This window comes from Scophthalmus maximus, chromosome 9 (assembly GCF_022379125.1).
Source record: "Scophthalmus maximus strain ysfricsl-2021 chromosome 9, ASM2237912v1, whole genome shotgun sequence".
Lineage (NCBI taxonomy): Eukaryota > Metazoa > Chordata > Actinopteri > Pleuronectiformes > Scophthalmidae > Scophthalmus > Scophthalmus maximus.
Window position 1 is genome coordinate 1,305,177 of NC_061523.1, and position 27,389 is coordinate 1,332,565.

The 27,389-nt window shown below is 45.4% G+C and overlaps 1 protein-coding gene across 3 annotated transcripts; it reads right to left on the reverse strand.

The window, feature by feature from the left end:
* Window positions 1-6,928: 6,928 nt before the first annotated feature.
* pcdh18b (protocadherin 18b) lies at window positions 6,929-16,890 on the reverse strand. 3 transcript variants are annotated; one of them, XM_035650345.2, is made up of 4 exons: window positions 14,000-16,890; window positions 13,437-13,492; window positions 12,883-13,052; window positions 6,929-8,439 (listed from the first exon to the last, which is right to left on the reverse strand). In XM_035650345.2, exons 1-4 carry the CDS (start codon window positions 16,532-16,534, stop codon window positions 7,481-7,483), a joined length of 3,720 nt encoding a protein of 1,239 aa, XP_035506238.1. In that variant the 5' UTR covers window positions 16,535-16,890; the 3' UTR covers window positions 6,929-7,480. The 3 variants fall into 3 exon arrangements, with proteins under 3 accessions (XP_035506238.1, XP_035506239.1, XP_035506237.1); XM_035650346.2 differs by having other exon boundaries at window positions 12,937-13,052; window positions 13,437-13,525; XM_035650344.2 differs by having other exon boundaries at window positions 13,437-13,525.
* Between the last annotated feature and the right edge of the window lie 10,499 nt (window positions 16,891-27,389).

The window sequence follows — 27,389 nt, forward strand, 5'->3', positions numbered from 1 at the left end:
CTGGTGCCAGTTGGAAAGCAGGCGAGAGTTAAAGAAAGAGGAGATATCGAGGGATCATATCCAGCCTTTTGTTATTCCGCCGCTGATTCATTCGATGCTTAAGTCAGAGATCTGGCAGCCACATCGACGGGGGAAGGAACGGAGCTGAGGCCGAGGGAAGGCTCCTCAGGAAAAGGAAGAGCTCCACCTAGTGGGTGGAAAACGTTGGATTTGAAAGGAGGGTGTCCACACACTCTTGTCAGATAGGGACTGTGGCACAAACGAGACGTGAAATTCGACGACTATATATAACACGGTGATGAATAAGTGGGTGTACTTGTGAAAGTGGAAACCTTTCTTCATAACACCCACCCACACAAACACACAGGCGGAATGACATGTGTGCAATACCTTCTTTTCATGCCATCCTTTCCCTCTCTTTGTGTGCTTTTTTTTATAACAACCAACTGCTCATCACCATGCTGGGGTCAGACCCCCCCCCCCCCACTCACACACACACACATGCACTCGCTCATGTCACCCATAAACACAGCTTAATAGAAGGTGTCAGGCAGGTGAACAGTGCCAGATGAACTCTCTATTAATATGCAAGGCATCCTTTCAGCGGAATGACTCGTGGCTTCTCTCTGGCAGGGAGAAGTGTTTGTTTTGTGATTTGTCGGGCCTCTGTTGATGCAGTGCTGCGCAGAGGAACGTACGCTTCGTGGCCGGTTACGGTGCCTCATGTCTCCTCACGGGCGTGTGATGCTGTGACTTGGATGGAAGCTACGTTATGTACAGATATGCATGTGAGAGCTACGCACACCCAATTACTCAACGTTGACTTTAAAGGCTGATACGAAGTAACCCCCTTTAATCTAACGTTTGGTGGAGGGAGTCAGGATTTGAACTTATGTTTCTTTCTTTCTTTCTTTTTAAACTGTACGTCCATTGCTTTCCGTGTGGACAGCTGAGTGTAACACCATTGCCCTCATTTGTCTGAAACAAACACAGAAAAAAGCACACAAACGACACCGCCCTCCAGAGGGGCCACTTGACAGCATAGTGAACCCCCTGAAACATGACCCGAGTAGAAAAAATTGTCTCAGCAAACTCCCACAAGTAATATGTTTTAAAGTGTTGGTCCCAGCGCCCTCTAGCAGCCACAGCAGCTGTGGCACCTTGTGGGTTTGGAGAAAAGAGGAATTGGAGTGATTTTGTCCGTGGAGGTCGTGGGCTGGTTGGATGGACGGGTCAACTTAATTCTGGGAGTAGAAATACATAAATCTTCCAATATTAAAATGAATCTCTGTCCCTTGTATGCTTTAATGTTTTTGTTGTTTTTTTTAATCATTTTTAGAGCAAAAAGAGATATTAATTTAAAATATATTAGTTTTGTCATTGCTGTTGTTATTGCTGTTTAACTGTCTATTGAAGGAACCCTTCAGGGCTTTTTTTCCCTGGAATTCAAGACTTTTGTTTGTCACACACTCACGCACACACTTCATCAATGTGCTGACTCACTGCTGCTCTCTCTCTCACACACACACACACACACACTAATCACAAACAGGCAGGTACACAATTGGACACAAACACACACACACACACACACACACACACACACACACTAATCACAAACAGGCAGGTACACAACTGGACACAAACACACACACACACACACACACACACTAATCACAAACAGGAAGGTACACAATTGGACACAAACTCACACACACACACACACACACACACACACACACTAATCACAAACAGGCAGGTACACAACTGGACACAAACACACACACACACACACACACACTAATCACAAACAGGAAGGTACACAATTGGACACAAACTCACACACACACACACACACACACTAATCACAAACAGGCAGGTACACAACTGGACACAAACACACACATACACACACTAGTGACAAATGACTCACACGTGTCATTACACAATACAATTGAGAAATCAAAAATACTCCCGCTCAAAGTGGAAAGCACAAAAAGATATAGACACACACGTAGCGTGCGCACCAAGATCACACACACACACACACACACACACACAGAGCTGCTATTGTTGAGCTGATGGCCCTTTATCTAACCACTGCCAGCCCTCCTCAGCAGTGTGTGTTTGTGTGTGTGTGTGTGTGTGTTTGTGTGTGTGTGTGTGTGTGTGTCTTTCTCATGGCAGTGTAATGTGATAGAAAGCTTACAGCCACAGTGGGAGTACACCTCACACACACATGCAAACGCACACACACACACACACACACACACACACACACACACAGTCATGCAATTACCAACCAAACAACTATAGTTGCAGCCATAATCTAAGGGAAAATATCTCCCTTTGTTGCTGGTGAACAGAGCGACACCTCGACAGAGGCAGACGCACACCATGGTTTTACCATCTCAACCATGTACATTTACAAGGCTCATATTAGCTATTTAATTCTTAAATTAAAAGCGCTCCTGAAGGTTTCATTGTGTGAAACGTTGTTGAATTCGTTGGCAACAGTGTGTTCCCCTTTTATTTCATTTTTCTTAAAATGTATTTTTTTCGATGTAAAACTCTTCTTACTAGTAATTCATTATTCAAAGTTACAAATGCAATTATCATATATAGAGAAAAACATTGAGGCATTAATGTTATCCAGTGAAATGGGTGATATAGCAGAGGTTGGAACACCGTGAAGCTCTGGGTCAATGTCACATTCTTCGTAAGGTCTGGTCCCAGAGCAGCCCCCGGATCTTGTTGTTACATGTTGTCAGCGACCTGAATTCGTCTTGCCATCAGTACTCACCATCACTTTGGAAAATGTACAGAATCCACATGGAGGATTAATAAAAGCGATACTCCATACATTTGTCAGTGAACACCCAGAAACACAGATCCATAATGGATGGACGGTAACAAACTCAGCCACGTATGAAGCCAGCATGTGGTTCATTTTGCACACGTATCTGCTTCGCTGTAACTTCATCTTCTTAAAGGGGCAGTACAATCACAACAGCAACAACGGGAGAAACAAGCTTTCTCCACAATCGCTCACTGCACTGCCCCTTCTGAGTTGTGGTCATTATGGTTGAGTCTTTGCTTTGTGTTTCCTTAATTTACTCCTCCCCCCCCGCTTCTCTCACAGGAGTGCAGAGGGAAAATAAAATTGAACACATGAACGGTAAGTAATTAACCCTGGAGACAAAAAGCGATTTGGAACCAGTTGTATCAGTGGATTCAAATAATTGAGGAGCTGAGGACGCTCGCTTTCCTGGTGACCTGGTACGCCACACCAGTCAGGGACAGACGATTGACGAGGATGACATGATAACCTCTTTCTTCTGAGAACCTGGAGAAATGTATACACACTGCAATCGATACGTCGATGACATTTTTTTTGTCGCAGTATATTAAAATGTATCTACATTGAAGCATTTATGCTGACAGCAAACAAATATGCCAGAATTGCATCGCTGCCAGAGCAGAGAAAGCTATTAAACTGCTTCAGAACACAATGTCGCCTCTGATAAGGCTCTGCTGCCTTGGATCGCCTGTTGCGGCGTGTCCCAAACGGAAGAAGACACGATTCCCCTCATGATAAATCGTGTGCAGAACTATGGGGCAAGATGAGGAAATTAGGTTTTAGTGATGTCACTCTGCAGAACCTTTGCTCATAAAGCTGCCAACGGTGGAGTGAAGACAAAACAAGTGTGTCCCAAAAACCCCTGCGACAGCAGAACGTCTCGGCACCTCGGCAAGATGAATGGATTTAATCAATCAGCTGTTCGCTGCCATCCTGCCTCTGCTGCTGAGTCCATCAAAACTGATAATGGCAACACACACACCACCATACACACACACACAAATGTGCACGCATGCACGCACGCACTCCATGAAGTACATTATATTACAGTTGGGTTTTTTTAATTGCTAACATGCTTTGGTCCAAACTCGAGTCACCGTGGAGCAAACTGTCAATCATTTTTGACCACATGAAACCCATGAACCCTTTTCTCATTCCCTCTCCACCAACTGCATGTTTTTTTTGAATCGCTAAAACGCCGTTTTCAAAAGGGTTAAAAAAACACAGTCGAAGACAGGAGGATGGAACGTGTCCAAACATTGCGGATTGTAATTTCAGCTGAAAGCCCACCGGCGTGTTTTTGGTCTCGTTACCAACAAGAGAACAGGGGACAAAGGGGCTTCGGGGGGATTTTGTCTGGAAACATGAATCGTGGTTGGTGGGAAAAGAAGAGTGTCAGAGAGAGAGAGGGAAGATGCGAGGAGGACAAAGGAGAGGAAGACCAACAGCGCTCCGCTGATGTTGATGACAACTTGTGGCCAAATGCAGGAGAGAGGGATTCGAACCACCACAGTACTGTACAGTATGAGTGATTATACAATGTATGTTGTTAGTGATTTTCGGGAATCTTAACGGCGGTCTGTTTTAACTTGTAACACACTTTTAACACAAATGCTTGTTAGCAACACGCACACACACACGCACACACGCACACACACTGTGTACCAGTTTATCCATGACAATAGTGATGCAGGCGGCTGGAACAACTCTGGCAGATGTGAATATGTCTGTAGACAGATTTTGTCACTAAAACAACTGCGGTCACGAAAGTGAACAGTTGTGTCGATGAGATCAGAGCAAAGGCAGTCTAAAGATGGGTGCGGTCCGGCCTCCGACCTATGGGCGGTGAGTACTCTGGTAATAACCAATGAATGACGACGTACTGATTCTACTCACGATTCTGCCCCAGTACTCTTGACTTGATGAAGACGAACTCCCCTCTCTCTTTTGGTTTATCGGTTGTTGACTTTTTGTTATTTTTGGGGGGATTTTACATGTGTACGTCAATTACTACTGGACTTTCTGATTTACTCTGCTTAAGTCATGTCTCCGCTTTTGTTAAGTTAGCTGTTTATTATCCATCCCTTTTATTTTGACCACTGTACAGTTGTGTAGTTGTAGGCTGCACTGAAGACACTGCCAATGCTGAGTTCTAGTCTTATCAACCACCAAAAGTCAAATTCACCCATTCACACACCCATTCACACAGCGCTTCTATACACACAACGTTTTTCTATCACACATCAGTCATGCAGTGCTGGAGCAGCCATCAGGGGATTTTTTTCTGGCTATTGAGTTATTAATCCATGCAGTTGGCGAGAATTAAACATGACTGGTCACATGATCACAGTGGTTGTAGAAGGGTTCTGCCTCTTTTGACTGCCTGATGGAAAGTTTCTATAGACTTATCTTATCAGAATAATCCAAAATTAACTTCATATCTCATTAAACAAATTTTGAAAAATATGAAAGCTGAGAATATGGTGATTATAGGAGGCAGAACATGTACACCCCCCCACCCTCTCTGTCTCTCTGCATGGTTCACTTTGTGCTAATCTGCCCTTAATACGGTATTTAATTCAGACGTGTGAAACGTATACAGGAATGTTACAGCTCTGACATTAAGATCTGGAACATTAAAGTGACCAGGGTGCTTATTCAGACATGCGACCAACACATTCAATTGCCCTTCAGCTTAGCACGCACACGTCTGAAAGTGGGTTCATTCTAATCAGGGAGCCGAGGCATTCGGAGTCAGTCGGAATCTTCTGGAGACGCTGGGCAAGTCAGTTTTGTGTAACCTGACTGCCACAAATAGAAAAACAAGGCAACCGGAACGTTTGGGAACATTTCAGGTCACGAACAACTCATCATCAAAACTCAAATTCATCAAATGTTCATCACGGTGAACACACCTACTTTACATTAGATGAGTCTAAATCTGATGTTTATAGAGCACATGAAGTGAACAAGAAGATGTAAGATGTACCTTGCACATACTATATAGGTTCATAGTGATGATGTGATTATCATGTATGTATTTTCATCATTATTATTTTTCACACCTTTTTTAACATGCTCACCGTATTTATAAGGGAATCGAAGATGATTTCCTCTGTTGACATTATTTTCGTATGTTTTCTTCCCTTCTGATGATTTTTCTTAAAAAGCTGCAGTGTAGTGGTTTTTCCTCCAGGGGGCTCCATGAGGTCGCCTGCTCAGCCTCTCCCCTCTCTGGAGTCATCCCAAGGCTTCATGCTGTTAGTGGTGGTAAGAGTCATTGGTCTACACTACAGCGCGTATGGTGAACCTCTAGGTGTCACCCATTATCTGGCTCTTATGGTAGTTGATGGAGGGGTCTCCATAGCCCCCCCCCCCCCCCCCCAACCACCACCACCGCTCACAGCTATTTCCTTCTGCTTCCACAGCACATTTCTCTCCCATCAGCAACCACACATCCAAGTTTGAATCTTTTGTCTTGTGAATTCAAGGGATTCTGCCCTTTTGGACAGAATGCATTACTTTCCTCCAAGAATTTGAGTTTGCATGATCTAAATTGTCATTAATTCTCTGTTGATTGAACAGTTTCTGAACAAGGAAGTAAATCAATCCTTCCCCTACCCAACATTTTGTCTTCAGTGGCATTGTTTTGAAATATTGACCAAAGATGTAACATTAGACTATTTACTTGAAGTGGAATTTTGTCTTTCATGTGTACAACTTAATTTATATTGACTTATCATTCAAACCAGTCTCACCACGAGAGCGATGTCCCTCAAGTGAATCAGGAAGAGGAAATTCAAACCTCTACAATCTGGACAACTGGGAAGACTTTACCTGTTGAGGCAGATCCAGAGACCCACTTGGTTTCCTTTGCATCCACAGCACAGTGCAGTTTATATGTGAGATCTACTTTGGAACAGCTCAATATTAAATAATAAAACTATTGTATATGGAACAAAGTACACGTTGTGTAATTTATTAAGTAGATACAATAGTAGAACCTTCCATACATTAAAAAAACTCAAATATAAACCACAGACTGGGAAATGTTTGTGTATTATTTTTATTTGTGTGCCCTCCCCTTCCCCACAACAGACCACAAAGACAAGTGTCCATTAATTCATTAATATATCCATGTATACATATTATAGTGACAACTAAATAAAAATCACAATACAAAAAGACAATTTAAATACATCGAATGTCGATCGCATCTCAGTCTGGATTCAATGTTTTTGTACTCAACATGCATTCAAAATATAAAAATAGACTTCTGATTATGTTTATATACACTTTCTTTTATAAATATAAGTATACAAATGTATTTTTAAAATACAAAGATAAATACCAGTCACATAGTGTACATTGTGTACCAAAACAAGCAATTACAAACAATTTTTTTTGGATATTTAGCATTCACAAAACACAATTATTACATTAGAATTGCAACTTTAACGACAATTGCAGGTCTAGTTTTTCTGTCTTTGTTTCTCACTTCAGTTATTTTCTTACATCCTTTTTTTTCCACCCAAAGTACCTTACTTTTATTCTGAAGGTGAAAGGAAGCAGTCTGTGGGTGATGAATAAATAAAGAGGGTATAACAAAAAAAAGGAAGTCTAACTCTGCCGGACATCCTGTAAGAGTTTGTTGATTTCAGCCACCAGCTCGCTGGCGTCCACCAGTTCGTGTCGGCTGTCGCTGCGTTTGCCCTGAAGGTGGCCGAGCACCGAGTCGAAATCGTCCTCCTCGTAATTCTCGGGGATCTCCTCCATGGCAGGCAGCCACTTGGAGGAGGGTCCCGGGAGTGGCACTGGTACTGGCACGGGGGCTGGGGAATGCTGCATCAGAGTGGGGCTGACCAGTGCAGTGAGCAGGGGGCTGCTGTGGGGTTTAGGGGGGTGGCCGCTGTTCTGAGGGCTGTTCTTGGGTGCCTGCGAGCCCTTGTGGCTGCTGCTCTGGGAGCCGAGCTTGGTGCTGGGTTTCAAGGTGTGGTAGCTGCCGCCCTGGTGATGGCCAGACGGGCCAATGCTGCTTCCTGGGTTCTGAAAGTGGGTGTTGGCAGCCCAGGCTGCCACGCCCTGCTGGTGGACGGAGGGGCTCGGCTTGCCGGGCAGATGGCCCCTCCTGCGATCTAAAGATCCAGTCATGGGTACACCCACCCCGCTCAGGCTGGTCCCTTTCTCTTTCTCGTTGACCTGGACGTAGGAGTCCAGCCCCTGGGGTAGCAACCTCTGGAACACACTGCTCATCTCTGACAACAGTGACGTGGTCCCGCACAGGTCTTCCTCTCTGGCCTCACCCCCACCGTCCTCTCCCCCCTCCTCTTCTCCCCCGTCCTCAGCGCCCAGGTCCTTGCCGAAGGTGGAGAAGCTCTGGTTGCGGGCGGTCCCTGTGTCAGTGCAGGGCTGTGGGGTCTTTTCCTGCGAGTGGTCCGTCACCTGGCGCGCTTCTTCCCCTGGGATGTATAGGTTGCTTCGGTAGTCGGAGGAGGACGAGGCCGGGGAGGCCAGGGGGGGCATCCAGCACTGATCTGAGTGGCCCAGGACACGACACTCCTCTGTGCAGAGCCTCATAGCTGGAGAGAAAGACAGGAACACTCATGAGTAATCAGGAATACTGAGCTGCACATACAGCATAATCATTGTACATGGAAATGTTGAGTCTGTCAAACTGTCTCGATTTGTCAAAACAACCAAAACTAAAACCCAGCGATATTCAATTCCACTGATGAAAAACACAAAATCCCAAATGATCCACGCCTGGAGCAAAGGAGTGTCTGTGTGTAAGCAGGTAACACTTTGAATTCCAAAATGAAATCCAAAAAGGTGGGAACCAATGGACATGAGTCATTATCCAATTAAAACCAAGAATTTCAGACTTACTAGGCAAAGTTCTACTTCATAGGCTGAGAAACTTCTCCAAAGTCATTCAAAACCTACTTTGTAAAAGCTCAAAACTTTGACAAGGCTTGAAGTTTGTTTCTCTTGAAATGTTGACTTGAGTATTTGAAGAGTATGTTTAACATTAAATCTAATAGTGTGATCGCATAGTGTTCATATTGGATGTATCCCGTAGATGATACTAAGAGCGTCTTATCATTCTCGTGTGTGAAGCAAACAACCGCAAATAGAATCTCAAAAAATCAAAGAGATATAAAGAAGCTTCCTGACAGTTGAGTCTTTCTCCAGCCAGCCTGCCTCTCTTCAGGTGCTCTTGTCTCTGGCAACACGGTGGAAATCTGCCCTAATTAGTCTGAAAGGCTCTTCACGGGAGCACTGCCTGCTACCTCCCCATGTTTTCACCACGAAGAGACAATTCAGCAAAGCCGATCAATGCCCATTACCCATTCAAAATACCTCCTCCTCTAAAAGCCCTGCATTTTTCCCTTTCAACTCGCCCTTTTCAATATTAAATCTTCAAATAGAAATTCTCTGAAGAATAAATTAGACAAATCAAATATGCCAACTTAAAGCCTTCATTAAAGGAGTGTGGCGCTTTTCAGTCGTGCCATTGAGGGACTTCATTATCCCCTCATTAACATTAAAGGAACATTTATAATACATCTTAGAGCAGATGAAAAGTGCATTTGAACGCACTGGAAGGGAAAAGAAAACAGTGCGGGGGCAGCAGCAGATTGGCTGCCCTGCCTCACCCATGAAAGCATAAAAATGTTAGATTTAACCCAACTGATATGTGAGTTTAAAAAAAAACCCCAGAATCCGTCAGGCAAACATTAATTGGAAACCTGCCTATGTCAATTCAGCTGACTTACCATATGATTTACTTTACTACATGACTTGCTGTTTATGATGTGTCATTTCAGAGCTTTCACTTAATGGGCATTTTTATTCCAAAGAAAACAAATTCTACTTTTATCCGTGATAAGAAGCAGCAAGAAGGCGGTGTTATTATTGAGCAGGGATTAGCGGTGATATCTAGACTAGAACGAGGAGGAAGTATTTTACGTTTTTTAAGTAAACCAATCTAATATTGCAGTTCCATAAATGTTGTGGACGTGTAAAGAGACAGATCAGAACAATGATGGTCTAAATTGAAGCAGCGCAAGCTAAGATATACACACTTGAATTCATAGTTTTGAGTTCAAGCTCATAAACTTCCCATAATGCAACTCAATGGCATCTTTCATTAGACACTCCTTCATGGTAAGTGCCCATATCTTTCAAACAGCTGCAGAAAGCAACTGTTTCAGAGTAAAAGCACTTGTACCACGCTCTTTGACTGTTAAAGTCGAGTCTGAAAACAGGCGGTGCTGCTTTAACCTATTTAAAATGGAGTAACCGTCTTCATGTGAAGAATATGTCTTCCTTCACCGCTGCCTGTGTGTGACAACACTTGTGTTCTCCTCATTCATTATGCACAAAGAATGGGGTCAGGGCCGACAGTGAGGATATTTTTAACCAATCTTCAGGTTATCATGAACAAAAAGTGCTCTCAGCGCTCTGGCTATCTGTCCATCAGCGTCTGCCGATCAGAGACCCACTCCCATCTGTGACACTGATGGGCCTCGGGCCCTGGTCTTAGGGCACCTTGCGCATTTTGTTGGTTTTAAAAACCGTCTTCCAAAATACATAAACGTGTCCTCAATTTCAAACATGACATTATTTGCCATAAAGACACCTTTTGATATGAATAAATAAGCGGATTCACACTTTGCACTTTATCCCTCCACCCTGTTCTTCTATTCTATATAATTTTATAATATATTATCACAACTTGCCAATTACCTTTATGTGGTCTTTGTCTGGTGGGTGTAGTTTTGAACAAAAAAGTTTGTCATACTATTCTTTGAAAAAGAAAATCATAAGTAAGTAAATAAGGAGTATAGAAGAGTTACTGTTTCAGAGAATTTTGTATTTCGTATATCTTTAATAATTTCAGTACGAGTTTTACCTCTAGATGATCTACCTCCTTCTACACCTCAGTGAGGAGGACTGCCATATCCAGCTGTGATTACTGCAGCCAACTAAACGCTGTTTTCGAAATCATCTATGCTGCAATGGACACGGGGGTGTAAGGCGGTCTGAACGTACAGAATGAGAACGGTATGCTTTGAGATGTAATTATGCTCTTTAGGGCCTAATCACGAGCGCAACTCGGAGCAGACTCCATGGCAACTGCTCGTCACATGGCAATTAAATTGCTCCTTTTCATCAGAGGAGCATGAGGGCTTCGGTTCTGGACGGCTGAAAGTGAAGGCTTGAAGGTGGGAAAAGGAGAGTGACTAACAAGCACAGCTCCTCCACAAAGCTATAAAGAAAAGGGAGGGAGGGGGTGTTAGAAATGAGATTGTCTGCCCGTCTGGGTCAACTTTAATTGGGACGTAGCTCAAATGCAGTGTCGCATGATGGATGTGTGGGAGGCTGGCTGGAAAGAAGTGGGAGCTTCTCGACAAAAGAAGCCGCAGCATCTAGCAACCTCCGTGGCGCTTGCCAAGTCAGGCTGAGAGACAGGGGGACTTTGGAGTGTGCGACTGAATGTTTTTAAAATGCAACAGGTCTGTGAAACCTGCCTGAAGCTATAGGTGGGATGTATCAAAGTCAGCAGGTCAATCACTGTTCAACAAGTGTTCAAGTTCTTCCTTGTTAACTCGACTGTGGAGAGAATGGAAACTCCGTGGAGTGTGGCAGGAGGTGGAAGAGGTGGGGGAGGATCAGTTGAGCTGATCTGGAAATTGGTGACAGTGAGATGAAACTCAGTGGTTGACTATGTACAGTATCACTGACAAACCTTCAGGGCCTATGCACATGCAGCCGACTTGTAATGCAGAAAAAGAAGAGGCAATGCCAAAACTACTGAAACACTGCTTTGCTGATGGGCAGCAAATGAATAGATCATATCTTTGTCTTAACCCACGACTTGTCAACCTGGACTGACCCGTTGACTATGAATTTCCATGATCCCAGCAATAGATTTGTCCCTAGTGATGTGGATTTGTGTATGGCACCCAGTTAATGTCAGTTTTTAAGAGATGAGAGAGCCACGTAACTAAAAGTGTGACATTGGATTATTTTTTGAAAATCTTAATACACCGCTCATTTGTTATGAGTAACTGGGACTGTAGTTATTCCTTCCAACACAAGGGATAGGAGACAAACATCCACTGTCCTCATTTGAAGGTGGTTCAGCTGAAGTTCAGCTGTAGCTAATACAAGGCTTCAGAACACGGAGTAATATCAAGTGTGTTTCTTTCAAAGTCAATTTCTCTTTACATGAAACTTCTTCCGTGTCTGGGGAGCCACAAAGACAGAATTTGTGTATTCATAAGACTGTGACTGTGGTGGATATCCACTTGATTTGTGTAACTTAGACTGCCGGAGCTTCATACTAGTATTGCCTGAACTGTGGAATGCATTCTGCACATAAAAACTGTGAACTCTGTCCCCACCCGCACTTATGCTGCATGGTGCTATAAAGGGAGGGCTTCAGGGATAGAGAGACAGGTTGAGTGATTGCAGCAACCAACCCCCCCTTACATACAGTACGGGAGGGATGTAACTTCAACTATTTATTGAGTCCTTACAAAAATACTGTATATCAAGCACATCAATGTGTCAAGTGTCAACCATCTGGCACGAGCCTTTGTTGACCAGGTAACCACTAGATGGGCTTGCAACCCCAGGAACTGGTTTAGCACAATTGAATATAATTTAAGGATTCAAGAACATGTTGTGCATGGACATAAACATGAATTACAAATGATCTTGTACATTGTGAATCTATTAGCTTATCAGGAGCAAATGGTCAAATCAATATTTTGACAATGTACTTGGCAGACAGCTCTAGCTGTTGTGTGTGTGTGTAACCCCTACAGCTTTGCTCCAACTTTTCCCTTGAAATTTATTGGCTTCAGTACGAAAGTTCTTTGGAAAGGATTTAGTGAAATTCTACATAAAAATTACTTGGATTCACGACCAGACGATAAGGCGACAGAAGGGAAGTGATGGGATATGAAGGGAGGCTTGTTGAGTTATGGATGGGCTGGTGGCCAGGGGTGTACCTGCATGCGTTCTGTGCTGACCATCAGGGGCATATATCTCAATAAAGCCCTCACCAAGGAGCCTATCCATGGGTGACTCCCTGCCAGGCTCGTAGTCGCTGTCCCCAGCCTCGCTGTCCCCGCGGCCGCTGTCCTTCAGACTGAACTTGTCCATCTCATTCAAGGCATATCTGCACAGAGACGGACAGAGATTTGATAAATTTCTCACAGAGGGCTGGCTAATCATTGACAAGAAATATAATCAAATGGTTGCGGGGTCGTCATGCTACTGATGGATAATAAGGTGCACGGAGAGGCAGAGAGCATGCTGCAGAAGGGGTTTTACATAAAATTATGCAAATGTGATGTCACCGAGCATACAGTTTGACTCTAAACCAAAAAGCTTGGTGATGTGGATGTAGAGGGTTATGTGAATGTACTGACAACAGACGGAATCATGTGGAATTATTTTGTCACTTTGTTATAGCAGTATAGAAAAAAAAAGGCATATCTTTATCTTAATTCTGCTCAAGTCTGAAATGAAAGGCATTCAAATCACTTTGCATGTGCATTACCTGTAACTCCTGGTATATTTGTTGCCTCTGAAGCTTGGTCGTGGCTGGTACTGGCCCTGATGGAGCATGGACAGAAGCTGTGAGACTTGCTACAATCCCAAGAGAAACGAAAAAAAAAAAAAAAAAAAGAGGGGAGGGGGGAGGGGGTGTAAAGACAAAAATAAAAAGAAAAAAATGAAGAGGGGAAATGAATGGAGTCAAACAAGCAAGGCCACAAGACAATGTTGTGTGTGGGGTATTGGGGGGAAAGGGTATATGGGGTGGTGGGGGTGCCATGACTTTGTGACTTGCTCCTGAATGTGATGGTCAACAAAAACATGACACAACGTGCTGGAGGTAACAGAATATGGGAGCAAGGAACAAATTCAGAACAAATACTGAATATATAATATAACAAGCTGCAGAGTATATACATTTTGGACTGGAATATCACAAATAGTATATATTTTGGTTTTAAAAGATGCATACATAAGCATTACAATCAAATAAAGCTGCACGATTGAATTATTTTTTGTAAATTTACAGTTTTTAGCGTGAAAGAAAGTGAAGTCTTTTTGTCTTACCTCTACAGGAGGTGTGGCGTGGGCAAGCTCCAGGGCAAAATTCTCTGGTACATGATTGGAGGAGATGGTGACCAGGCTGCTGAGGGACTGGCGGCTATGGTGGCTCTGTCTGCTCCCCAGGGTGCCCCTCTCCGGTGTCGGGGAGGCTGACGGCGAGCGCGGGTGTGCCCGGACGGGCAGAGTCCCGTTGACAGTTGGGACCAGGGTGATGTCTGCCTTGTGGATCTGCCTGGTGGGCTTTTTGGGGTGGTTCTGGTAGCTGCTTTCTGCCACACGACAGTTGTAGTTGTGTCTGGGGTCTTTCTTCTCGCGGCTGCAGCGGGTGGTGGCAAACATCACCATAACGATGAGCAAGAGAGCACAAACGGCACCCAGAGAGATGATGACAATGAGGGAGAGATCCAGTGAGGCTTGGCTGGTGCCAGTGGGGTAGAGAGGGGGGAGGATGTCCATGTTCTCCTGCAGGGAGAGCCTGAGGAGGGCCCCTGTGGACAGCCGACTGGTGCCTCTGTCTTGCACTTCTACCTTGAGCTCCATCACGTCCCGAGGAGCCTGTTCCAGAGTGGCATTGGTTCTGAGCTCACATCGCCGGGCATCCATGACAAACAGCCTGTCCTCATTGCCTCCAACGATGGCGCAGCTCAGCTCTCCATTGGCACCAGCGTCGCGGTCTGTGACTTTGAGCGCAGTTATCAGCTGACCAGGAGACGCATACTTCCACACCAGAAGCTCAGCAGTGTGGTTCTGGATGGGGGGCGAGTGAATGACAGGCGGGTTGTCGTTTTCATCCAAAACAGTTAGAAGGACAGTGGTGTTTGCTGACAGTGACGGGTTTCCGCCATCGCGTGCCTGGATGATGAAAGCCACCCGGCTGACGTCTTCGTGGTCAAAGCTGCGCAAGGCATAGATGGCGCCATTAGAGGGATCAATGGTGACGTAGGTGGAGATGGGGCTCCCTTGGACCACGGCGTCTATGATGTTGTAGGTGACCTGGCCATTGGTTCCCAGATCTGGATCTGAGGCCACCACAGTCATCAGATAGGCTCCCGGGGAGTTGTTTTCTGATTTAAATACCTCATAGTGGCTCTTCTCAAAGCGTGGGGGGTTGTCATTTTCGTCCAGCACCTGAACAGTGAAATGTTTGATGGTGGAGAGGCTGGGAGAACCCCTGTCCTCAGCTATGACCGTCAGACTGTACTCTGACCTCTTCTCCCTGTCCAACGAGATGTTGGTGAGGATCATGTAGTTCTTCTCGTGGGTCTTCTGGAGTCTGAAGTGGCCGTGGCCGTGAAGCCTGCACACCACCTCACCGTTGAGGCCTGCGTCGCTGTCATCAACACGCACCAGAGCTATGAAGGTGTCCACGGGCGCCCCCTCGGAAATATAGGCCACTTCTTCTTTGCCAGGCGTCATCAGGTTGATGTTTATCTCTGGTTTGTTGTCATTTACATCCACCACTTTCACCACAATTTTACAAAGTCCAGGGATGGAGTTTGGGCCCATGTCCTGAGCCTGCACATCCAGCTCATAGGAAGCTGTGGTTTCAAAGTCAACTTTCTTAATAAGAGTGATGTGGCCAGTTTCTGGGTTTATCTTAAATGTTTCCAAGATCTTCGGAGAAACGTGGCTGCTGAACGAGTAGACTATTTTCCCATTAGTGCCCTCATCTGGATCTGTGGCGTTCAAATCAATGATTAGAGTCCCGAGGGGAGAGTTCTCCAGCAAATTGATGATGTAGGCCTGCTCATCAAAGGCCGGGCTGTTGTCATTGGAATCGGAAATGATGATTTTGAGCAAAGTGGAGCCAGACTTGGGGGGCACACCGTTGTCCGAGGCTGTGAGCTGCAGCTGGTAGCTGGACAGGACCTCCCGGTCCAGCTCCCTCATCACCACCAGCTCCGCGTACTTGGCCCCGTCCGTCCTGGTCCTCACATCGATCTTAAAGAAGTTATTGGGTGTCAGAGTGTAAGTGTGCAGGGAATTGTCTCCGACATCTGCGTCCACTGCGCCATCCAGCGGGACTCGCGTCCCCACGGATGCGCTCTCGGAAATCTCAATGGGGACAATGGCGCGGGAGAAGTGCGGGGAGTTGTCGTTGATATCCAGCACTTCCACCTCCACATGGAACAGCTGCAGGTATTCTGTCGGCAGCGTGACCACGTCGAATTCAATCGAGCAGTTCAAGTTTTTCTCACAGAGCTTCTCGCGGTCGATCTTGGTGCCAATGCTGATCTCCCCGTCCTCCTCCCGGACAGACAAGAGCGGCGTGCTCCCCCGTTGCATCGCGCGGAACCGAAAGTTCAGCGAACTCGGTAGTTTGGACAAAACCCCGGCGACATCCTCCCGCAACCGCGCAATAACCGTGCCCACTTTCTGCTCCTCGAAAACTTTATATTTCAAAGTCTTGCCAGCGGCTCCGTGTATGAGCGCGACCAAAAGCAATAGCTGGAGCAGTGCCGGAGAGAAAATATTTCCTTTGGCTTGGACCATTTTTGCCCCCATCTTCTTTGCGCACACTCTGGCGCTTACTTCCATGGGGGAATAAAACCGGGCCGGGGCTACAGGGGTAGATGTCCTCTCAGAAATCTGGCATGTTGAATCAATCCTCCGCTGCTGCTGCTGCCCCTGCTCACTTCGACTCCAAAAAAAGACCGCAAAAACATAGATAAATAAATAAATAAATAGATATATAGATACACGACGAAACTTCAGATGTTCTCCTTTTGTACGAGCACAGAATGCGCAATCAAATCACGGCGCCTTCCTTGTGGCTTTTGCATATATCGTCATATGCCTGTCGCCTCCTGCGTGTGCGCCGTGCGCCTCCGCGAATGAGCGAGAGTGAATGTCTGGGCGAAGAAAAGGCGCAGCTTTCTCCGAGTGTGCGTGAGTGTGTGTGTGAGAGTTAGTGAGACAGAGAGAGAGAGAGAGAGGGAGAGAGAGAGGGGGGGGGGGGGCGAAGGGGGCAGCGACAGTGGGAGTCTGGAGGGGCGACAGAGCAGTCACACACACACACATACACACACACAGTCTCCTTCTGCACCCCAGCACCCAAACTGCGTCTCTCCAATACAAACACCCCCCCTTCTAAATCACCAGAATGGCCTCCTTCAAGCGTCACAGGAGGAAACTATTGGGAGCCCCGTCCTCTCCCTCTGTCGCTCTCTCCCCCACCTCCACCTCCCTCCCCGACGCAGAGCGCACCCGACATTAAAAGTGTGTCACAACAATGGGCCGGAGGAGGAAGTTTTCTGGGCCCACGGCCACACACTGACCCGGCAGACGTACATTGTTAGGATCGCAATTCACAACGTGTGCCAACTCGGGTCCTTTGTCGTGTGTTGCGTAAAACGCGAAGTTTGGCGCACTCAGAAAACCCAGAGTGAGGAAACATCAATCGCGTGTGGTTCTCGGACCAGGGGCGCACGCACGTCATTTCTGTTACAAAATCACAAATGACTTGCATTGCTAGAAGTGATAGTCATCCTAGGCTGATGATGCTGCGCTGCGTTCCATGCCAACAAACGCAATAACGCATTTCATACATCTCCAGTTGATTCCAGATCTGTCTGCCTGATGAGCAAGTTCACTCATGTGAGCCACTGGTGTTGCGACGGGGGTGCACGGCACAAGACAAATAATATCACTGCAATATTCTCCTAACATCATAACAAGTGTGTTTATCTGTGATGGGCAAATGCTTGATTATGACAAAGCTACCCAACTTTTTCATTGGATAATAATGATTATTTATTTTGGGGTGGGGAGGACAGAGACATTTCTCTTGTGTCTACAGGAAGACACACATGCTTCTTCTTTAAAATGTGTTTTGCCAGTAAATTTTGTTCCATGTGAAGAACACGTCCACCCGGCTCATGGTTGTGGATTTTGGACAAATGACATGTATTTAACTATACATTGCTTGATCTCTCCACAGAATTGTGATGCATTGGAAACATTCCCACAAGCATTATTGACCGAATGGCCAGTGCTTTGTCATCCACAGAGCTGCGCCCCCCCCCCCCTTGTGCGCTCTGTCCATAAACCCCCTCTTCCTGCTGCTATACTGCATAATAATGTTTTATGGAAGCCTACATCTCCCGATCAGACCAAATTACCATCCGTGCAAACTCAAAGTGCCGCTCGGAGAGCAAACAACTGGACACGCGGAGCTTTATGGAAGCAGCACCAAGCCATCTGGCCAGGGCCTCAGACAACCCAAACCTACAATTACCATCCATTCAGACCAGACCGCCCGCCCTCTGTCAAAAAATACCAAGTGAGAATTAGCTCCTGCTCATGTCAGATAAAGTCTAATTTCCTCATGTCTGCTGGAGAAAAACTGACTTCTATAGCAAACTCGTAATCAGAGGCAATCGCTGCATTCTGGATTGGCTTTAGTGTGTAGCTGCTGATATGTTTCAGAGAAGAAAAGGAGAAGGGCCCCACAGATCAAAGAGGTTGATAAGTATTTTTTTTTTACAGTCTGCATTAATCCATGCTAGACTCCTTAACAGTTCACATCACAGCAAACCTTTCAGTGGTACACCCTCATCAATGTGTCACACGCTCCTGTAAGCCGGCACAAGAACCATTTTTGAAGATTCCCCAGATTCCATTTTTGCCAAATCCGGAAAAGTAATGAGTCTCGCCGTGCGGGCTTATACCCTCAATGAGTTTTCGTTTTGGAATGCAGGCCATATCTGATAACCGGCGCGCTGATTTGTTTCAACGGAGCAAATTATCTGGAGCCGGCATCTTCGCAGGGATGCGCCTCTGTGATGGATTTTATCTGCATTTTAAATTCCAACGCGTGACCTGTGGGAACGGGGTTCTCTGCGCCGCCATCTGTCTCTGAGCAAACACATGGACACCGGCTCCTGAGCTCATATGCACACATGCTGATGCGAAATGACTCGACAGAGAGAGTGTCCGTACGCTCCACAGTGAAAAAGCTGCACATTTGCTGTGTTTTTGTGCGACTGCAGCTAACTGTTGTTCGGTCTGAGTTAGTTACATTGTGACCTGAACGGTCTCCCTGAAACCCTCTGTGATATACATTTTTAATGATATATTTTTTCATAAGATTCTCATAAGAGCTAATTTGCGTGGGACCTTAAAGCTAAATTAGAGCCATTCGGTATAATTGTGTATAATCATCTCACTGGAGTGTGCGGTGTTTACCCACCACCCACCCGGGGTGATAATAAAACTGGATGAAGCTGCAGTCAGATTACAAATGCCAGTGCTCTGGTTCAGTAAACTTAGGTACAGAAATGTCCAGGCTTAACTCGGTCTGCCTGAGAAGGCAGAAGGGCGGCTGCGTCATCCCAGGCTGCTCATATGGCCAGTGAAAGGTCGGATGACCGGGTGGGTGATGGGGGGATGCAGAGATTCTGCCCTCAGGGACCATAAAATTACTGAAAGGATTTCGGAGGGGTGTGTGAGGGGTGCAGGGTGAGAGGCTCGGCAACTTTGTCATTGAAATGAAGCAGGAGACCCTGATGACAAAGGCAGCTTAGCAGGTGGAGAGGGGGGACCTCCCGAACCACCCCCACCCCCAGGCCTCCCTTCTCCTGAAAAATCAGTGCACACCAGGAGGATGCGGTGGTGGTGGTGGTGGGGTTTGTATGTGTGTGTGTATTTTTGTCAAATTTAGGAATATTCAGTAGATTATATTCCTCTGTCTTTCTCTTTGTCATATTTCCAATTCAAATGTGAGAAGAGACTTAAAGCAATCCTATAAGAATTGAGCAAATATTAATATAAAAGTCCAAGAGGACTAGAATTTAAAGAAATTAAAGAGGTATAGATAATTGGCAAGTAAGAGAAAATATATATTTTTTTTTTTAAAAAAAGAAGAAAACGGCAGTAATATAACATTCGATAACAGCCTTCAAAAGTCATAAATGAATTCTGATCCCTGCTGGAAGATATAATTTCCTTCCCTTCATCTGGCAGAGGGAGGGTCACGGCGTGCGTCTGGGGGGGGGGGGGGATATTGTAAAGGCACGTGAGCATCTGCCAACATCTCATTACCATGCTGTTAGCTCGTGTGAAGCGGAAGGGATTTGCGCTCAGAGACGGGGGCGTCGGGACGCTCGCCGCGCCCCGGCCACGGATGACACATCATCATCACGCCCAGAGTTCAATGTGACGCATCATCAGCTGATCACGAGTGCAACTCGTGTTTATAAAGGTATAAAGTGTCACACGTCCCAGATTAAAGATTAACACAGTCACATAATTGAATATTTTAACTAATTAGTTGAGAATTCAATAATTTCAGAGGATTTATCTTCCTAATACCAACCACCATTTCTTTTCCGACTCCACGTCCCTACTGAACACGCAGACTCGAGATGGATGTCAATCTTCGGATCTCGCTCCCAGGAAGGAAGCAAACGAGCATCCGACTCAAATTGTATTCCAGTTGTTTCACTTGAATCTATTTCTCAGTGTAAAACCACCGGTTGTTTTTTTAAAACTGTGCTGTATAAATACACGGACTTGTTCGAATCTGTGATGTTTTTCACGAGTAATTCTGTGAAGAAATCTTGCTCTTTACTTTTTTTTTTTATCGCTGCGTCCCCATGTTTCTCATCCTGCATCGTCTGCCTTGATGTACCAGACAGTGATCTCCCACGTCTCTCTCTAAAGTGTTGCTCGCTCGCGGAGGAAAGGCCTCCTTCTGTTAAAGCGTGACAGGGCGGGGAAGGTGTTGCAAAATTACACACAAAGAAAGAAAGAACAGAGCGTATATAGTGACAGATCTGCAACCATGCAAGCGGCAAATTGGAACCTTGGGCTCTTCAGCTTTCCTTTAAGGGTGATTTTTTAAATTGTTTGTGCAAACAGCTTCGCTTTGATTAGTGAGGCTGCGCGTTTCACGTCTCGCTGCTTCAGAACGAAACTTCCAGCGGGATATCATGTTGTCTATATCTGTAGCTATCCACAGGAAACTACAACAACTGAACAAAGACCCTCCTGTTTACGTAGTTCAGGTCCGGCCTCTCAGCTCCAATGAAGGAAAGTCAAAATGCTCCATTGTACAATAATATCTTAGACAATGGTTCGATCCATTGATGGTTCTGTTGTGAACACACAGTTACTGTCAGTCTCACCAGAAACGTGTAATCTTCCACATTTCGCTGATTTGTCAAGTAAAATGCATCTACATTTGAACAGAGTCTCTGTAAGTCTCCCAACTAGAGTTTTGAAAGTAGAACAGGGCCGGCAGCTTTTCCCAAAGTCCCTGTTTAAGGGGCTGGAAAACCTCAAGAGGCGTGTGGACGCAGGTGTAAACGTAGCAAAAACGTATTGGTGTGGACGTAGGCCATAGTACACACTGCTGCGCTATTTTGATTTTGTGATACATAGTGATGTAGTGATGTCACAGTATGAAAAGCAAACCCCTGTCTGCATCAACATACTTCTAAATGTGTACTGAGGACAGTGGGCCTCACGCAAGAACATTTTCATGTTCTCATCCTTAATTTCTCTCCCATTTGTTCGTAGCATGAGTTCCTACGAACGGGCCACGTCAGATTCATCAAACGCGTCAACAGTATCTTCAAATAAGTGTGGAAATGACCTGCGTAAACATGATGGATGTCACCAGTGCATATTTGAAATTAGCATTACTAACTCCCCGGTGATACAATATACGACCGCGCATCCTGCTCCATGCCCGGAGGTGTTCATTCACGAAAATAAAGGACAACTTGACGTGATGGGAGAGTGAATCTCTGCAGAGATTCAGAAATGAAAGTCCATATTTTAGCCGCGTCAGCGGGAGTTGAGTGACGGATTGAGGCAGAACTTTTGATGAAAATGGCTTTAAAAACAGAACACTTACTGTACCACATGACAGGCGATGTTGCGCAGACATGTGTTCAGCCGGATCAGTAAACCCTCCTCCGTTCATTGTAATATTATACGACAATATGCAGGAAGCTCAAATACTACTGCTGACATGTCTTCTCTGTTGTGTAGAGCAGCCGGCAGCTGTGTTGAGGCACATCCACATCTGCGGGTTGACTGCAGATGTCATGACCTAATGTGTGCGAGTTTTTGGTAAATGATCTGAAAAAAGCTTGCATGGCGCATACCAACTGCCAACTGAAATGTAAGTACGTACATGAATATATTTTGAATTATATTATAATTCGAATTAAAGAGTGGAACAGGATAATATACACATAATGAGGTGAAACTGATATTTTTATATGTGAATTTCATTTAATTTATCGCTTCAAAGTGAAAAAACTATCCATGAGTGGAAAACTTGATCAACAGCCGACTAATTTACGTGACTCCTAGTGTAAGTGTAAATTCCGTTCACACTTGAAAGAAAAAATCTCAAAAGTATGAGAAAATTGGTGGATGCCAGAAGTTCTCCTTAATTACTCGTACGCACAGATTTGCTCTGAAGTCGTGCGTACGAGTAATTTAGGAGGACGCTTCTTGCACGAGGCCCACTGTCTTGTAAGAGTGAAACAGGCCTGCGTAACATGAACAAAGAAAAAAAAAGAAAAAAGAAGTGACACAAAGAAAGACTGTTCATGTTAATTCAATATAAGTTGGAATTCCTGAATGGTTCGCATCTCATGCAGTGGTGTTCATGTTGAGCCTCCCTCTGTAGCAGAGCAGCTTGTTTGCTCCCCTCTTGTCTCTGTGATCAACTCTGATTGTCTTCGCTGGGGTTGCCCGCCCATCCATAAATCCTCTGCCTCTACCTGGGGGTGCAAGTCTGGTTAACTGCCCCACAGGACTCCATTAACATTCGGCCGCATATGAAGGAACTCCTTTACTTGGTAATGGCGTCTCCGAAAGCTGTATACAAGGCCCTTGTCTTGTTAGGTATGTGCTGTGCGCCATGTACCTTGTTGACTTTCTCCGAGCCTTGAAAAGAAGCCGTTATTCGTCCACTTTGGCCTTCAAGTGGCGGCTCCCACAAAGAAGCCACACAGTTTAAAACGTCAGTGGATGTGCAGCGAAGATCTGAAAAAAAAAAGAAAAACTGGAAGGCACATTTGTAGCTTTTTTAAACGAGGCTCCCGTTGAAGTTGTTTCAAAGGTGAATTATTCATGGGCTTCAAAAATCAGGAGCGCCTCATCAATACTCTGCAAGCAGCAAGTTGTCATCCCCCCTGTTCTGTAAATTAGAGCAGTGCTGACAAAACCGCACAAAGGTATCTGTCTGCAAGGCTTCTTCTTTTTTTTTCCCGCCACAGAAGGCTAATTGACTTCACTGGCTTGCCTGAAAAGACTGGCCAGAGTCTTATGTTTCATGCACAAACAGTGCATACTTGTTGAGGATGATCACAATCACTTTTTTCACGAGGGGCCTTTCATGGATTCATGCCGTGTCAGAGCCAAAAACCCCTCCTCCTTTCTGATGGACACACGTCTGGCATATGCTGCCCTGATACCTGATCACTTGTTTTTGAAGACAGTACAATAGCCTCTCCTGGTCTACGCCCTCCTTTCAAGTCTGGAAACGGGGACATCGGCGCTCATCCAGTTGTTGTCACAGTGTAATAACCTCTGTCTCAGCCCACCTTTATTCAGCTCACCCACTCCTCGCTTGACTTATTTCTGTTTGATCTTAAGAAGGGTAAAATTCGAAGGAGTGTCCACCAGATGCTTAGCAAACACCCTCTTTTGTCTAAATTCTGGATGCATTTAAAACCTCTTTCAGCAACTGTGTGCTTTGGCGTGGATCGTAAAACTCTCTTAAGTTAACCAGGTTTTGTGCAGAGGCGGCTCCTCCTGGCGTGGGTCACTAAAATCGTACTTTGCCCTCAGCCCCTAAGACCACTCATTAGATTTGCCCAGACTACGCCGTCTCTTTTCATGCCGCGTGGGTGTTGTGGCTGATGCATGCTAGTGGGACAATGGCGGCACGACAGCAGCATCTAAGGAGATTTTCTGCTCCGACCCGAGTTATGGATGGGGGTGAGGGGAGCAAACAAAGACCTCCTATGTGGCTCAAGTTGAATGTTTACCATGTGCAGGTCCAATGGGTGACATATTTTTAGGAGTGCTCATTCATTAGACTAAAGATTTACTATCCCCCAGCCGCCCACCAGCCCCCACTTTTCTTTTCTGTTTCCCTTGGCAGATGTGAGGCAGGCGCTGGCCTTTTCTTTCTGTCTTTTTCTTTTCCTTTCTGGTGTGGGGGTCGACTCTTTCTCGCTCAGGCGCCACGTGTTCCTAATTTTGGGGCCATTTGTGTGGAAAACTCTTGTGGATCCCTGGATCAGCTTTCGCAGCAGGCCAAGCGCCCTCCCCCTGTTGTGATTTGGATTGTGGAGTGGTGCGAGGCATGCCTGGGTCCTGCCTCTCCCCACTTTAATCTTTGGTCTAAAACTCCTTCACTTCGTTGCTCTTGTGTGTGCAATTTAACTTCTCTGTTGATACTCGGTCGGCGTTGCACGGCACGGCCAGTTAACAGGTTATTAAACTGTAAACGGATTATATAATGTACAAATGTAATTTGAAAACACCATATTCATAAAAACAGGACTTATAAGATGAGACAATAACAATCATATATTTTTACTCTAATGATTATATAAAGTGCAGCTAGTGGGGGCTTCTCGTGATTAGTAGTTTAACAACTTTTATAGGCTAACAAACTTCTCGTTGGGTCGCCTGGTGCACCGCAGAGCTTTGGTAATAATTGCTTTCTGCAGTACCCCACACAGGCAGCAATATTCTCCGTAGGGTTTCACAGCAACCAGCTATTGCAGGCAATTCAGTGCTAGTAGTTATCACTGCAGGATCATGTTTACGACCTTAATTAAAAGGTCCAGGCTGTGAAAACAGCATTTGTGTTTATCACGGTGGCCCAATGGGCAGGGGTTACTAAAGGCTGCACTTATTACACGGCCCATAACCAGGCCAGTCATAATGAATTCTCTCGTGCTCTTTATCTAAACACATTCCAGGTTGGGCCTGAGGAGGAAACTCAGCTCTTGAACCTTAAAGTCATCAGCGTTTAACAAGCCAATGACCTTGGCGTGGTCCTCCACTCTGTTTGACCTCCATTAGGGGCAGGGGGTTTTGAAGGGAATTCACATCTTTAAGTCAGATAATCGAAGAGGAATCTCTCCGGTCAAACATAATCACTGAGTCACTTGCGGCGTGGGCTCAGCCAGCAGCAGAAGCCACTTCTTCCAGAAAAACATGTAGAAACAACTTTGAGTGTATATTTGTTCTGGGTCCGCCAGACGGATTCTGTTGTGAGCAATAGACGGGGGAAAAGCACACGTGCAGGCGGTACAAGTTCTTCCAGAAGTGTTTCGGGGATGAGAAAGCCCCAGAGTGGGGCTGTGGCGGGGTGTAAAAATGAAAAGTAAACACGATTTTCTGACAGCTTAAGAGTCTCCAAGCATCTACGGAGCTCCAGACACACTCTCAGCTGCTGAGGGAAGTGCTCAGGCACTGCAACAGGCGCCGTCAGTGTGTGTGTGTGTGTGTGCATGTGTGTGTGTGTGTGTGTGCATGTGTGTGTGTGTGTGTGTGTGCATGTGTGTGGGGATTTCACGGGATCTCGCATGGCTGAAATGTGGGCCAGAGCCGGCGCTACACTGAGAGCCATTACCTGTGTGTTGATGAGAAAGGAGACATTAAAAGCAGCCACCATTTCACATTAAGAGCTGCAAACACTTAGCGGCATGCTCGCGCCGCCCTGAATCATTCATAGGGCAACTCAACACATGCATTCAAAAAAAAGAAAAAGAAGAAGCCAGAAAAGTGGGGGTGGGGAAGAAGATGATTTGCATTAGGAAAAGCTGAAATGTCAGACGAGTGAGGAGGTCCTCTCCTCTACATACTGCACAGGGTTCTGCCATACATGCCAACAGTCTGGCTAATTGACTGTTCATTTGAATCAGAGCCTTGCACAGGATGAAAATAACCTGGAGAAAACACCCTAATGATCTGATTTGGTGAGTTGTGCAGTTCCCCTTCGCTGTAACTTCTCCCCACCACTCTCCTTCTTCCCCGCTCACCCCAGCGGGTTTGTTAATGAAAACCCAAGGCTCAGACAGATCCACCGCTCCCAGGAGCGATACATCCTCTGACGGAGTCGGCTGAGGAAGAGAGAGAGAGAGAGAGAGACGCACCAGGAGCATCTCTTTGGCTGGCTGTGTTTAAGCTAATGAAAGAGCTTTCTAATTACTTTGCCAGCATTGATTTCCATGAGAAAGGCCCCAGTCATCAGTCACGACACCTTATTCATTAGTCTCGCCTTAAGGACGGCCCCTCCGTCGCTTGTCGCCCCCCGGCTTTCGTTTCTAATCAGTTCTCCCTCACTCTGTTGCTCTCTGTCCTATTATAACGAGCCGTAGTTGTTTAAGTGAGAAAATTGCTGGGAGAGTTGCTATAAAAGGAGTAGCTTGCAATTCACTCGAGCCCCTTTGTTCATTTAACACCGCTTCATGGAGGCTATACAGCGCAATTCACAGCCAAGGATGAAGTCCCAACGTCGAAATATCCTTGAGTGCATTAAGTCAAACCTAATGTGCAGTGTGACATTGTTTCAGGTCGGACCAGTTCGTTGGAGAAATTACTTTGGGGGACGTAAAGTTGGTGATAAAAACCTGGGAGAGCAGATGTTGTGGACAACAGAAAACGTATATTGCATATATATGTTGTGGTTCAGGAGGTAGAGTCTGATGTGTCCTCGGGCAAGACACTTAAGCTTAAATTGCCTCTGGCGGCTCTGCCGTGAGTGTATGAATGTGATGGAAAAAGAAGCAAGGTAGACAGCAGCGCTGTATGAGTGGGTGTGAATGGGTGAAAGTGAACTGTCCCGTAAAGCGCTTTGAGTGGTCATTAAGACTAGAAAGCTCTACATAAAAACAAGTCCATTCACCAGTCTGTCCTGGAGCGTTGCATGCAATGTTATAGGATATATATAGAAGAAGATATTATTATATAGAAGATTAAAACAAAATTTACAGAGACCAAATTTAGCAGGACTGCAAAACATTGTTCTTTACATTGACAGGTACTGAGTGATCTTCCCAGTGTTGTCAGAGTTGCCATTCCTTCAGTAGGTATGTGGGTTTTTGTAACTAGAAGAAATTCAGGTAAGAAACTGTAAAGCAATAAGTTAAAAAAGTGACTATGAGGTTTTTTGTCAGTCCAAGAATATACATATACTCAAGAGAAAAATGTAAATATGTAGAATCATCCTGCACAAATTCAATAATTAATCAAATTTACATATAAAAAGCAATTTAGAAAGATGACCATGCATGTTTCCATCCACAAGTGCAGGTGGACACTGACAGAGGCTCAGCTCTGCACCTGTAGCACTTTTTTTAAACCAACTGAAGTCAATGAATAACTACGGTGAGATGCAGATGGACGGCAG